Here is a 14287-nt window from a genome sequence, read left to right as displayed (position 1 = left end):
GGCAAACTGCTAAATATCTATAAGTCACTTGGGGTACTTTGGTCATGATTAGGCTTACCGTGATAGTCCTTATAGAGTGGATTGCTTTCTCTTTCAGAAACATTAAATGATTCAAGACCAATCACTGTGTCTGACAATTTTACCACACGACCTGTAATTGCTTTGTTCTGAAAAGAAGAGGAAAATAGCTTATAATAGCTTTTTCAAAAAAAAGAGTCCGAGTAAAGCAACAGAATAAACATGGGATTTTAGCACAGTATATAAATTAAACCTTAAAAATAGTATCATTGCTCTAAAAGAAAGTAACCAAATTAACATTAAAAATATATTTCTCAAGGAAAAATATTTCACTAAAATTTAATTGTGATATCAATTTATTTTTATTTTCTTAAATTTTTCTAATTTTTTTGCAGACCAATTAAACAGTTTAAGGGCTATCATTTTTAATTTAGATGCTGCAATGATGCTAAAAATTTTCTCTTTGATATTAGTTATCTTTGCACTGCTTGCTTCTAAAGAATTTTTATGAACTGTGTAACATTTTTGTATATGTTAAATCTTCTGCTGTGCACTAATTATAAACTGAAAATGCTTCAAGATGTAGAACCTGCAACAGCATTGCCATTTTAGTTTCTTGATATGTTTTAATAAGAGGCAGTGAAACATTATTGTATCCTGAAATAAATTATTACAGTTTGGGATGGATTAAGAGAAATAGCTGCATTAGATGGAAAGAATTAAATCGTACTAGTGGATCCCGCTGTGGTATCTCTCACCGAAAACAAAATTCTATGCAAAGGCATCATAAATTTCTTTATCCATATCTCCTCCATGTTGGTTTCTTGTCTCTTTTGCTTTATTTTGTGCTGTCTTTCTATCTAGAGAGATTGCTTGTATTTTTGATTATTTTGCATTCCATTTTTAATTTTGCTAAATGTTTCTCGATTCTTATGCTATCTCCATTAATTTCGCTTCTTCACTGTTTGCTATCTTTTATATTTTGTTTGAGAATTAATTGATTTTCAATGAAGGACTTGTGAGCTTTTGTTGGCCTAGCTTATAGGGGATGAAGCAGTATTGGACATGGTATTGCTGAGGCTGGGCTAGAGGCAGCAGTGATGGCAATCAGCACTGAGATGCCTCATGCGCAAAAAATATTAGGAAGCAAAGCCCAGCTGAAGGGTGAGAGTTCCAAGAATAGAGCAGAAGGCAAGCTCAATGTTCCCATGAGAGAAGAAGCCTGTACAGGAGAAAGATGTTTGAGGTATTAAGAGATGGGTATGCATTAGGTAAATTTACAAAAGGAACAATAATTATGAAGAGTTATAATAATCTCTGGATTTGTGACTTTTTTCCATAAATGTTATTAAAACCAAAGAGGATAATGCAATAGTCTTATTCAATAATTGTATTGTGCCAGTTCATGTGGTTAGTAACTTCTTTCAGGATTTTAAATTATTTCATTTGTAGATAAATATTTATTGGTCAAACCCATTTTGGCCTTTTTTTTTTACTCAGTTTCGTAATCATGCTGTTGTATTATTTATGTAACATAGATACAAGTCTTAGCACATTCTGGAAACAATGTATTTTTGTCAAATTTTAAGTGGTTTCCTGGATGACTCTTTATTCTGTTTCATGTTAAAAGAACTGGAAATAACCACAAAATGTTGCATAATATTGCAGAGGGAATTCAGTGTTTCAAAAGTTAGACAAAATTATTCCAGGTGTTAAAACAAAATTACATTTTTAATGTGTGATGTCATTGACGAAAGTACAGTAAGCAACCAATGAATATTCAGGGTGCTGCATAAGTACTGAAAACATTTTAACAGCAAAAACATTGTACTTAGTTGCATTTATATAATAAATCCACAGGTAATTACATAATGATGCAGTAAAGGGAAAACATCTCATTGTGGAGATATATGAATCAGATGATACTCCTCTGTTTTGCAGGCATTTTGCAGACTTACACTTTCACAATCATGGAGACAATGTATTCACCATCAACATTCTATGCATTTAGAGTAATTTCATAATGTCAGTTTCTCTTGAATCAATGGAAGCACGTTTAGTATATTATTAATGACTCTAAAAACAGTCTGTTAAAAGTCACATTCATTTTTGTTTCACATCATCAAAATCTGCTAAATGAATTAGTCTTGACTCCCTCCAGAATATCCATTATTTTCAACATAATAATCAACAGTAGCTGATTTGGTTCATTGTCACTATGTTTGGGTTGTGTACAAGTTCATCTTCTCTGGATGATGTTATCAAACTATGTGAAATGAGTTAAAATTAAAGCAGGGCATGATCACAACTTCAATTTAATGCCACCCGTTCCTTATGCTACTAATATTCTATAAAATACACAGTGAGTTACTGTCAACGTGCCACCATAAATAGCGTGACTGTACATGCAATCTAAATGTAGTGAAAATCAATCATTTAAATCCTATAAACTCAAGACTTTAAAATAAAGCAGAGAAGTAAAGGCAGAAATGAAAATATTCTCATTAATATAGACAAATAAAGACACATAAGCTGTTTGAAATTTTAGAGGCAATAAGAACAGCTGACTCCTGTAATGAAGGTGCTGGCTACAGATACTGAAACTTCCAAATGAGCTTACGCTAATCCTGTACCAAGTGTCCGCACATTGATGGGAGAAAAATTATAGCCTGTCATCAGAAGCAGACAGGCAGGCCTAGGTCCAGATGGAAGACTGGCTGGGAGAGGGGGCAGGTGGGAAGAATGACGGGAATGTAATGGTAGACAGAAGACTACTCCCTCTGCTGGCCAGACTTGTTATTATTTCAGCGTTTCAGAATTTTTATCCATTTTGAAGAATTATGTTTGATGGCTTTTTAAATAATTAACTAATTACCTCACAGCGATCACCCCGACAAACTGTTTAAATCTTTCTTTTAAGGTTTCCAAACGCAAATAGCCCTTTGCCATACTGAAATATCCACTCCAGTCCTTCAATGAAGCTCACACTTAAGTCAATGTTCTGTTTCCAGGGACTAATTACCAACAATATGTGAAATGATGAAGTTGCTATTAATTAAGTTAAAAAGGGCATTAATACCACCATGTTACTCATTCACTACTTTCTAAATAAATCATTTCATCTCTGCACAAGAATTCTTTAAGTAATATGTTATTATCCACGATGATTTATACCAATTCAGTGATGAGCATGATAATTAAGACATCTAAGTCAGCCGAATGTGAAAACTAATAATACACAGACGTGACAGTAATGCAAGTTTTCTGTATTTTGATGGATACAAAGAGCATATTGGACACAGGAAAAATACAAGTGAGTGTTCTTAATTACAGTTACTATGAAGCATTTCTTCATTTTTTTTCCCCAGAAGCAGCCTTTTGTTGCCCCTCCTTTGCTTGCCAGGTTATTAGGGCTACCAGTGCCTTCTGTTACAGGATCTAACCGCACTTCTGTTTCATGAGATTTTGGCCTTAAACCAGCATCTCCCAGAGCAGGAGGGATCAGCTTTTTCCCCACTGTTTTCATATAAAGCCTGGCTTCAAAGTTACTCCAGCTCCTTGCTTTCCAGAAGGTTCCATCCCAGGAACTCTCGCCTGCCATTTGGTTTGCTTTCTCATCTCAAAGGAATTGGCTTGCAGTGTTTCCCTATGCTGAACTGGCATTTGCTCTACGGAGTGAGTTATTATTAAACTTTTAGGTCAATTGTGGCACTAACAACTCTTCTGAAGCTTTCAGCCACACTGTACAATTTGCCTGCTAATTAAATATTAATATAAAGTGGTGCATTTGTGGATAAGAGCTTTTATGTTCCTTCTTCTCTTTCAGATGTGGGTAAAAGGATCCAAAGCACATTTGAGTAGTTCTATTTTGCAAAGCACATTTCTGCCAGTGAAACAAGCCACATGCTGAGATATTTTTATAGTGAAAATACTAATCTATGCAGGTTGAAAGAAAGATGTACAACAAAGACAAAATAAACTAACTTTTCATCCAGGCAACATTCAACATCTCTAGTGATTTACGGTTAGACAAATATGCAGGATAATCTATGATCACATCCAGAAAGTGACTTTCAGATAATTACAAGAAAGAGAAAAAAAGTGTGTTCAATGTTTTGACCTGTATCCTGAATCAGATCAGGTGGAATTTAAGGGGGACCTAATTTCCTGGATGTGCTGCTGGTGGAAAGAACATATTAACTCCTGAAGTACTGAAATGTATATGGAGACACTCAGCTTAAATCCCTCCAAAAACTGCCCAAAGAAGAATTACATTTTGTAATATTTATTTATAAACACCGCTTCTGCATCTTTAAACAGGGCAAATCCAGAGGTTTCTCCTTCCCTTTTTGTGTACGTAACAGTTGTACCAACGGCTTGGATAATAGGAAATCTGCAGATTGAGTGACATAGAAGCCAAAGATTCCATATGCCTGAACAGATGACTCTATTCCCACACCATGATGAGAAGTTGACTGATTTGGGCTTACATCATTTAGCTGTAGACTTAGAAACACCAGGTTTGGTTTCCAACATGATTTGTTCAAATCTTGTCTCATTTTTGTGCATTTCAACAAATTCAAAAATGGCACTTCACAATGAGTTAGCTTATGTTATTCAGATTTAAAGTGCCTCCAATCTTTGCACATTTGAACTATATTACACATTGTCTAATCTTTTAATAACAGCTGTAAGGCAGGATTAGATCACAGTAAATTAGCAGAAAAACATTTTATTTATTATGCGTAGCAAGCACTATATAGTAGCATTTATATTTTGTTCTAAATGATTGAATGTCACAGCAGACAGAAGTTCAAAATAACTGCAGACAAACCTACTCCTTTATAGATAATGATTACCACATGCTGTATAGAAAATGGACTTATGTTAAGATTCCATCATAACAGTGCAACAGGCCAAGTACTATGTACTACCTAGCCTAAAGAACTATTTAACTGAGCACCTTTCTTAATGATCAGATACAACAGACAAGATATTTGACTCAAAACCAACACTGTGAGGTCAGCGTATGCCCATTAGGTTCCAGAAGTGCGATAAATATGAAATAAATACCTTACCTAACACTGCATAGAATAAATACCTCATGTATCAAGTAAAAATAGTAGTATCCAGTGAACTCTATGCGCCTAGTATTACTGCTTAGTTTTGTGAACAGTCAGGAAGAAAACTATCTGGTGAAAGTATTCCTACTTGTTTTCTTTGGAATAATCATTGCAAGGAAATAAAACAATTTGTCAATATACATTAAAGGGGTCCCACACAGACTTGTATGATTGGAGGAGTGGCAACATGTGACTCCATTTTGAAGCAGTGGCAGAGTAGCAGCAGCAGGGGTACCCTCTGCTTTCCTATAAAAAGGCACAGTTCTGAGGAATCGTTCTTCCTTTCATCATTTGTGAAACTGAAGAAAACAAAGTTATTCAACAATGTGAACAGCTGCTATTATTAAACTAAAAGTCCACTGGTGCTTGAGACTGAGAGGCCCACATGTTCAGCTGTCCTCTCATCTTGCCATCCTATCCAATTAACTATTAACATTGAGGGCTTTACACATGCTCTCAGGGACTCTTTAACAGGCTTCTTGGAGAGTGGAACAACTACACAGCAGGGACTCTGGGAACTGAGTAACATTGGATTCATAAAAACCCTTGCCAACTTCACTCCACTTAATGACAGCTCACTCTGCAGTTTAGTGTTTAACAGAGACAGTCAGAAAGTTTCACTATTTTTCACAAAAGAGATCTACTGTACTGCTTTGGAACTAGTTGGTTATTAACAAAATAGAAATGCTCATCTGCGAGAAACTGCAAACTCGAAGGAAACTTTTGAATGGCAAAATATTGTAGATATAGCAGTTATTGTCAAACATAAGTTGCTTTCAAAATATTAAAATTAATACATTACTTTATGACACATACTGTATAGAATTGCTAAGACTTACAAAATATATAGTTTGCTTACTTCTACATTAACCAAATGACATCTTTGTAGCCATCGTACAGCATTGGTGAAGTCTGAATAAAATGTTATATTCAACCTTTGATGCAAATTATATTTGCTTATTATTTATGGATTATTTTGTATAGAATATTTCAGAAACAAAATTAGTTGGAAAAATAACAAAAGGGTTCTCTTTTATTTGCTTGATACTTTTCTTGGCTATTCACCCTTGCAGCTCCTTGATTAGTTGCAGATTTTTCAAAGTAACCAGGACATCTGTTCCTCACCGACTTTGGCAATAGTCACCATGACAATACATTGAATTCCTGCCTTTTAAAAAAGCTAGATAATTTGTGTATAGAATAAAAGTCCTTAAAGAACTCATTAAACGTCGACAATATTTGGTTGGCATGCCTCCAAAATGTCTTTTCCCTTCATAAGGAACATTAGAGTACTTTCGCTGAATTTCTATGAAACCCCATGAGAACCAAAACAGTTCAACATTTTAGGATTAGTGCAGTCACTGCCACTCAAACAGCAGTATCAACTGAATCTTAAGTGACTAAGTTAATTTTAGAATGGATTTAAAAAGTTTATTTAGTAGCTCCCTCAAATAATACAATGTAATCATCATGCACATTTTCTTTTACACAAATTAAGCACCCTACAAGGTCAAGAAGGCACTTTGTTGCTACTGTGCAACTTGTTGTACATGATGACATATAGGACATATACTTTCTTTCTCATGCCGAGTAATCATATCTAAGCATGCAGAGGTTAGGCAGAGTCTACGCTAGAGGCCGTGTAGAAATTCTCTCTGTATTGACCTCAGCAATGCACTAGACCTGAAAATGTAGAATAATTCAACTGCCTTTGTTGATTTTTACCCACTGCATCCAATTCTCCATCTTTATGAGCTTTAAACGAAGGATTGACAATTGGTAGAAAACCTGCGAGTTTTTGGGAAATGCATTGCCTGTGTACTAAATAATTCTTGTATAAAAATAATTCAGTATATCTGAAATAAATTTACCTCCAGCTGCCCAAAAATGAGTAGGTGACACTTTAAAATATATTACCAATACCCAGGAGAAAGCAAGATCATGGTAAACATAATGGACAGTCCAATCAAATCTGACACTCCTGCACAGTCTTGAAGAACTGTTTTAACGCTGGAAATGCAGTCTTTCAGACGAGCCATGAACTGGGGAGTACGAGCCTTCATGGGTGGATGTAAAAGATCACGTGGCACTATTTTGAAGAAGAGCAGAACAGTTATCCCTAGAGTCCTGGTCAATAGATGTCCCTGAACAACAACACAAACAGATTATCTGATCATTATCACATCATTGTTGGTAGGGGTTTGTTGTGCTGATTATTACCTGCTGTGTTTCCTACATTACAACACTGGCTACAATTCAAATTTATTTCACTGTCTGTAAAGTGCTTTAAAATATTCACTGGTACTAGTTCAGAAAATACTCATTTTGCTGAAGCTTTAGGGAAAATAAACATTTATAGTGCATGTGAAGAAAGTGCTGATTGGTTGGCTACCTCTGATAGGTGAGGTGTTGCAAAAATACCCATTAACACTGATTGACAACTGACTGAGAGAGGGACAACCGAGAGATGACAACTGACTACCCAGTTCTGAGGAAGAGTCACACTGGACTTGAAACATAAGTCTGATTTTCTCCCGACAGATGTTGCCAGACCTGCTGTGTTTCTCCAGCATTCCCTACATTTGTTCCAGATTTGCAGTCTTTTGCTTTCATTTAGCTCACTATCAGGCTTTGTTAAATTTTAAACCAGGCAGGTTGACACTGATTAGTCAGGATATTGCTCTGCAAAATGAACTAGAGAATGGAAGTTATGTATTTTGTTGAGTTGAAACAAGGCGCAGTCGTGTGCAAAATCTGTCAGCAAAAATCAAGCCCCTATGCATTAATGTATATATCCTCCAATACATACAAATGTACGACACTACAACCCTAACTCTCAAACTTGAATTGGTTGTCAGTGTAATTCTTTGCATATTCAGGATTATCCTGCAAATGTTGTCCAATTGCAGAATCACATCTAATGTTGGACACCACATTATGAGTTTTGTAATCATGGGCTGATCCGGTACGGTCAGTACCTTGCTTGTTGCAATTGTTCGACGAATCTTCCATCAAACAGCCTACATACAAGTCATTACACCAGGACTGAAATTCACATACATTATTCATTTGCATGACTGGCAGACCGGCAGATTCCTGGTAGTGGTGAGCTCCACTCAAGTTGCTACTGCATAGTTGTAGTGTGAAACAGTTGGCTTCACCCATTCCACCAACGTTTAAGATATCTTATCCTTCCAAGTACATCCCAAGGGCTGGGAGATTGTATATTGTATATTCACAACAAGCAAAGTAGGAACCATACTCAAACAGTTGAGGCTTGAAAAATCCATAACATAGTGTCCAAAATTAGATAACAATCAATTTAGGATTATCAGTCAGGCTCATATTATGATAGACTTGCATGTATGGATGGATATATTAATACACAGGTTACTGTTCTTTGCAGATATTGCCTAATTATTACACCCCTCTGGAGCAGGTGGGTTGTAAACTCAGGATTCTTGGCCCAGAGATAGGGACACTACCACAACATCACAAGAGTCCCTGCCCCTCTTCCTTGCAGAAAGGATACGTATAGCTACTGCACCTGTTTCAACTCAGCAAAATAGATGACATCCATTGACTAGTTAATTTCTAAGGGCAATACTCTGTCCGATCAGAGTCATCCTGCCTGGTTTGACAATTAAGCGTTTTGTTTAAATTTCAATCAGCATTAAAAGGTGCATTCTCCATGGTAATGCATCTACCAGAGTCCACTTGCAACCAATTAGTGTTTTCCTCTCATGCAGTATAAATGTTAGTTTTCCCCTTGAATTGTCCTGATGAGTGCAAGATGAATAGCTTTGACTAAATGTGTCTTTTTTCAGCAATACTCAAGTTCTGTTTGTATCGACAACTTCATTTCATGGTCACAAAAAACAATGTGAAAATGCTGGTCTCTTTCTTTCCAAAGAGAAACTAGCAAATACTATTTCAAATATGTTGTTCTCTTTGAAGACTTACTGAACTTAATTATACAACAAACTCAATCTGTGGCATAACAGGCATTTAATTATACCCAAAGATCTTCACTCAAACTTATTCACTGACAAGTCTGGATGATGTTCTTAAATGCAGTTGATCAACTTGTTAGGCAATCCTCTGAAATTGAGGGTGACTTGCGACCAAACCAGCTCAATTGGTTACAGGAATACAAGATTTGAAGGCTGAGCCATGCATGTCAAGTGGTGCTTTGGTATTTAAAGAGATGTGCAGATGAGATGTTTGGAGGTCTGTGAATTCTCTGATGCCTCCTCTAAATTTCTTCACAAATCCTCTTGACGTGCTTATTGTCTTCCCAAATAAACTTGCTCTCAGAGTTGGCTGAGAAGTATAATTTCTGCAGTGATGCTTCAAGGACATCACTAAAGCATTTTCATGGCTCTCATGGGAGTCTCCTACTGAGCAGTTCAGAGTAGAACAGTTGTTTCAGGAGTCTGGTATAAGCCATACGAATCGTATGGCCTGCCAAGTGGCGCTGACTTTGAGTGATTAATGCTTCAAGGCTAGGCATTTTGGCTAAGGAGAAGTTGCTGCTATTGCATTGGTTTTTTTGCCATGGGATTTGGAGGTTTTTGTAAAGAACCAGTGGCTTCTCCAATGTTTCACCTGCTGCAAGTTTTCCAAGTCTTGAAAATATTTAAGAGGATGGCGATGGCTGCTGCCCAGGAAACCATGACCTTACTCTCAGGTCTGAAATCCTATCCTCAAACAGTCTTCTCAGCTGGCAAATGTTGAGCTGATACATTCGAAGTGATGATGAAATTAATCCTCTATGTGTACCTGCATGGTAGGAGGCTCTCAAGATGTGAAAAACAGTTCACATTTTGCAGAATCTCCTTGATAATCTTAATTGACAGGGGTGGTATTATGCTGAGAGAACTAGTTGGAAAAGAACTTTAGTTTTCTGGGCATTTAGTCAAAGACCCATTTTCATATGTGCTTCAGAGGAGGAATTAATAATGACATGGAGCTCATTTTCTGAGTAAACATGCAAACTAGCTCTATGATTGAGGGTGGAATTGTTGTGGATTGAAGGTAGCATAGGTTGAACAGTTTCATTCCCGTTCTATACATTATCTCCACATCAATGGTTAGCTTGCAGGTGAGGTGTAGTACTGCAGCAAGGAAAATGGGAAAGAGAGCTGGTGCATCGGCATAGAGTCTTGTTTTATTCAGATCTCCATGGAGATAGGGTCTGTGTTGTTTCATTGCTGAGCACCACAGTTTCTGACTCATCATGGAGTAGACACAGCTTTGTAACAAATTTCCAAGGGCAACCAAATTTGAGGAGATATTCCACAAGCCTTTGAAAATGACAGAATCAAAGGCTTTTGTGGGGTTGAAAAGCATACACACAGTGGTTGGTGCCATTCCTTGCATTGGCTGAGTGGTCAGGAGGATGTCTTTGGTGTCCCTTGATGGACAAAAGAAAATACATTGTGACACTGGATGGAATTCTTCAGTCACTGGGTGGAAGTGATTATTGAGGATCCTTGCAGTAATCTTCCCTGTGGCTGACAAAAAGGAGATTGTTCTGCAGGTCCACAACTGGACTTGTCTCCCTTTTCATATATTGCCATGATTACAGTATTTATCTGATTCCATTCACCTGCATGCACACCTCTTCTCAGAAGAAGCAGACGTGGTTGGGCACAAGTGTAATGTGTGCATTGCTACCACGTTTTATCAGGATTTCATCTGCTCAAGGCCTTGTTACTTTTCAGCTGTGGAGTGGCATTTTCAATTTCTCCTCGGTTTGGGGTAATACCGAGATTGAGCCGATAGGGACTGGAAAAAAAAACAACTTGAATATGTGCATGGTCAAGACAGAATCTCAGTCAAAAATGGAGTAGTGACCAATCCTTGATGAACTTCCTTCCATCTTTGCCTCTCCTTTGGTGCTTAGACCATAGATTATCTTGATATTGCTGAAGAAACTGTGCATTCTGCTTGTAGACTTAAGGGTTGATCAGCAATCATCAGGCACACTGTAGTTCCTGGCAGTAGGACATTAAGTGGTTGTCAGTGTGGTGCTGGCTGAGAAGGGTCATCTTGGTGGGACTTTTGAGGCCACTGAAGTTACTTTTTTTGCAGCATTGCTCTTGTTGCCTGTGCTACTTGGGGGCTATACTGATAGAGATGGTAGATTGGCTAAGGTGGTGGTTGGTCCTACATTTGTTAGAGCCTGTCGTAGTGCAAGTAATGTGAACAGTTCAGCAGCCCTTGCTCAAAAGATGGCCTCGTCTGGTCCAAGTGTCAGAGGACATGTGCTGATGTTAGTTAAGGTGAGGTGAAGTTAGTTAATTGCTTGCTTAAAACAGAGGTAATTGTTCAAGTTCCAGGAAAGCAAAGTTTGATGACAAAGTCCACTGAATACAGATGTCATTACTCTTCTGGAAAGTCCTTCCTAAAAATGGTGCGTCATTTGTTTGGCCTTCTGCACATCATGCCTCATTATAGTCGTAAAATAAGGCCACTTCATGTTCGACTAAATGTGCCAAAGCCCTTTTTATTGGGCCAGCAAAGTCAGAATAAACTCCCATGATTCCAGCAATAGCAATCTAATAACCTTCTGAAGTGTTTTCTTCTCCGATCTCGGCAGTATTGACATGCACATTTAAAAAAGACGACAAATCATCACAACAAATTTCAAAACATGGATATATTCAGGAAGACAGCAAGGAAGCAAACTAAAACAAAATAAAAGCCTAAAAAAAAAAATTGGAAAAATTAGGAATTGTTTTCTAAAGAAGTGGTTGGCATACCTAAAACTATTCCATTGGCAGAAGGCTTGAGAATGACGAGTCATCAATTTAAGATAATTGGTAAAAGAATTAACAGTAACATAAATTAAAGCATGAAATGATACAGTAAGTGATTACATCTGGAATGCACTGCCTAACTATATGGTGGAAGCAGATTCAATTGTGGCAGAACTGGATAAACACCTGAAGAGAAGTAATTTGTAGGTATATGGGGATAAGGCAGGAGAGTACAATTGGTTAAGATGCTCTTGCAGAGAACTGGCACAGACATGATAAATAACCTCTATGTTGTAACCATTCTGTGATTGCAGGTTCCTCAAAGGCCCAATGTAATACATCAGCAATCATTCCATTTTATAGATATAGAGGTCATCATAATTTAACATGCAATGAACAACTCGAATGAGATAGCAAACCAAGGCCCTCACTGCTCTCAGGTAAATGTAAAAGATCCCATGATATTGTTCAAGTGCTAGAGAGATCTCATCATGTTGTGGCCAACCTGTATCCTTTACTTCATTGCTGCTTCAGGACTCAGCTGCGTGCAAGTTTGCTCTTGTATTTGTCTATATGACAAACACACTTATATTGCACCACTAATATAGGAAAATTTCCCAAGATACTTCAAGAAAAAAATAAGGCAAATAAAAGAGACATAATAGTTGGGACTACAGATCAGAACAAGCTCATTGATTGTGAAGTAGGTGGGATCATGAAGAAGACTGGAAAAGCACTATGTAAGTACAAATCCATTTTTTCTTATCAAAAGAGCTTTTCCTCCATCATAAGGTCAGAAGTGGGGATGTTCACTGATGATTGCATAATGTTCAGCACCATTTGCGACTCCTTATACTTTGAAGCAATCCATGTACAAATGTACCAAGATCTGGGCAATAGTCAGGCTTTGGCTGACAAGTGACAAATAACATTTGTGCCACAGAAATGCCAGGTAATGACCATCATCAATAAGAAACAATCTAATCACTGTCCCTTGACATTCAATGGTGTTACCATCCCTGAATCCCGCACTATCATCCTCCTTGGGTTACTATTGACCAGAAACTCAACTTTCCAGTTACTACAAGAGCAGGTCAGAGGCGAGGAATACTGCAGCAATTAACTCACCTCCTGACTGCCCAAAGCCGCTTCACCATTTTGCCGCAAGGCACAAGTCAGGAGTGTGATCAAATACTCACTGGTTGCCTAGATGGGTGTAACTCAAACTACACTCAAGAAGCTTGACACCATCCAGGACAAAGCAGCATACTTGAATGGCATCAGGTCCACAATAATCCACTCCCTCCACCACAGATGTTCCGTAGCAGCAGTGTTTTTTTAAATTCATTCACGGGATGAGGGCGTTGCTAGCTAGGCAGCATTTGTTTCCCATCCCTAATAGCCTAGAGGGCAGTTCAGAGTCAACCACATTGCTGTGGGTCTGGAGTCACATGTAGGCCAGACCAGGTAAGGATGGCAGTTTCCTTCCCTAAAGGACATTAGTAAACCAGATGGGTTTTTCCTGATAATTGACAATGGATTCATGGTCATCATTACACTCTTTAATTTCAGATATTTATTGAATTCAAATAACACCATCTGCCATGATGGGATTTGAACCTGGGTCCCCAGAATGTTATCTGAGTCTCTGGATTAACAGTCCAGCGATAATCCACTAGGCCATTGCCTCCTCACCTCCCTAGTGTGTACCAGCTACAAGATGCACTACAGAAAATCAAAAAGATCCTCAGACAGCATCTTCCAAGCCCACGGCCACTTCCATCTAGAAGGATAAGGGCAGCAGATATATGGGAACACCACCACCACCTGCAAGTTCCTCTCCAAACCACTCACCATACTGACTTGGAAATGTATCACCATTCCTTCATTGTTGCTGGGTCAGAAAATCCTGGAATTTCCTCCTTAAGTGTATTGTGGGTCAACCTACAGTATGTGGACTGCACTGGTTCAAGAAGACAGCTCACCACCACCACACACTGTGTGAGCTTGCACATTCTCCCTGTGTCTGCACAGGTTTCCTCCGGGTGCTCCGGTTTCCTCCCACAATCCAAAGTTACGCAAGTTAGGTGGATTGGTCATGCTAAATTGCCCATAGTATCCAAGGGCGTACAGGTTAGGCGGATTAACTGTGATTACAAGGATAGGAAAGGCAGGTGGGTCTGGATGGGATGCTTTTCAGAGGGTTGGTGTAGAGTCAATGGGCCAAATGGCCTGCTTCTACACTGAAGGGATTCTATGATTCTCAAAGGCAAATAGGGATGGGTAATACATGCTGGTCAGAGTGAATAAAAGAACGCCTTTCAGTACATTATGAGATAGTAGGAACTGCCGATGCTGGAGAATCTGAGATAACAAGGTGTA

The 14287-nt window shown here is 38.1% G+C and overlaps 1 protein-coding gene across 3 annotated transcripts in view; it reads right to left on the bottom strand.

Annotated features, from left to right (window-relative positions):
• elp4 (elongator acetyltransferase complex subunit 4) overlaps window positions 1–14287 on the bottom strand; it is a 249454-nt gene that overhangs the window by 111511 nt on the left and 123656 nt on the right. For all 3 annotated transcript variants that reach the window (XM_048606963.1, XM_048606964.1, XM_048606965.1), the window contains exon 8: window positions 59–167. In XM_048606963.1, coding sequence (XP_048462920.1) covers window positions 59–167 — 109 coding nt within the window. The remainder of the gene's footprint in view (window positions 1–58; window positions 168–14287) is intronic.

This window comes from Rhincodon typus, chromosome 17 (assembly GCF_021869965.1).
Source record: "Rhincodon typus isolate 14 chromosome 17, sRhiTyp1.1, whole genome shotgun sequence".
Classification (NCBI taxonomy): domain Eukaryota; kingdom Metazoa; phylum Chordata; class Chondrichthyes; order Orectolobiformes; family Rhincodontidae; genus Rhincodon; species Rhincodon typus.
Note: the sequence above shows the minus strand (reverse complement) of the source record. Positions and strands in the feature narration are given on the sequence as shown.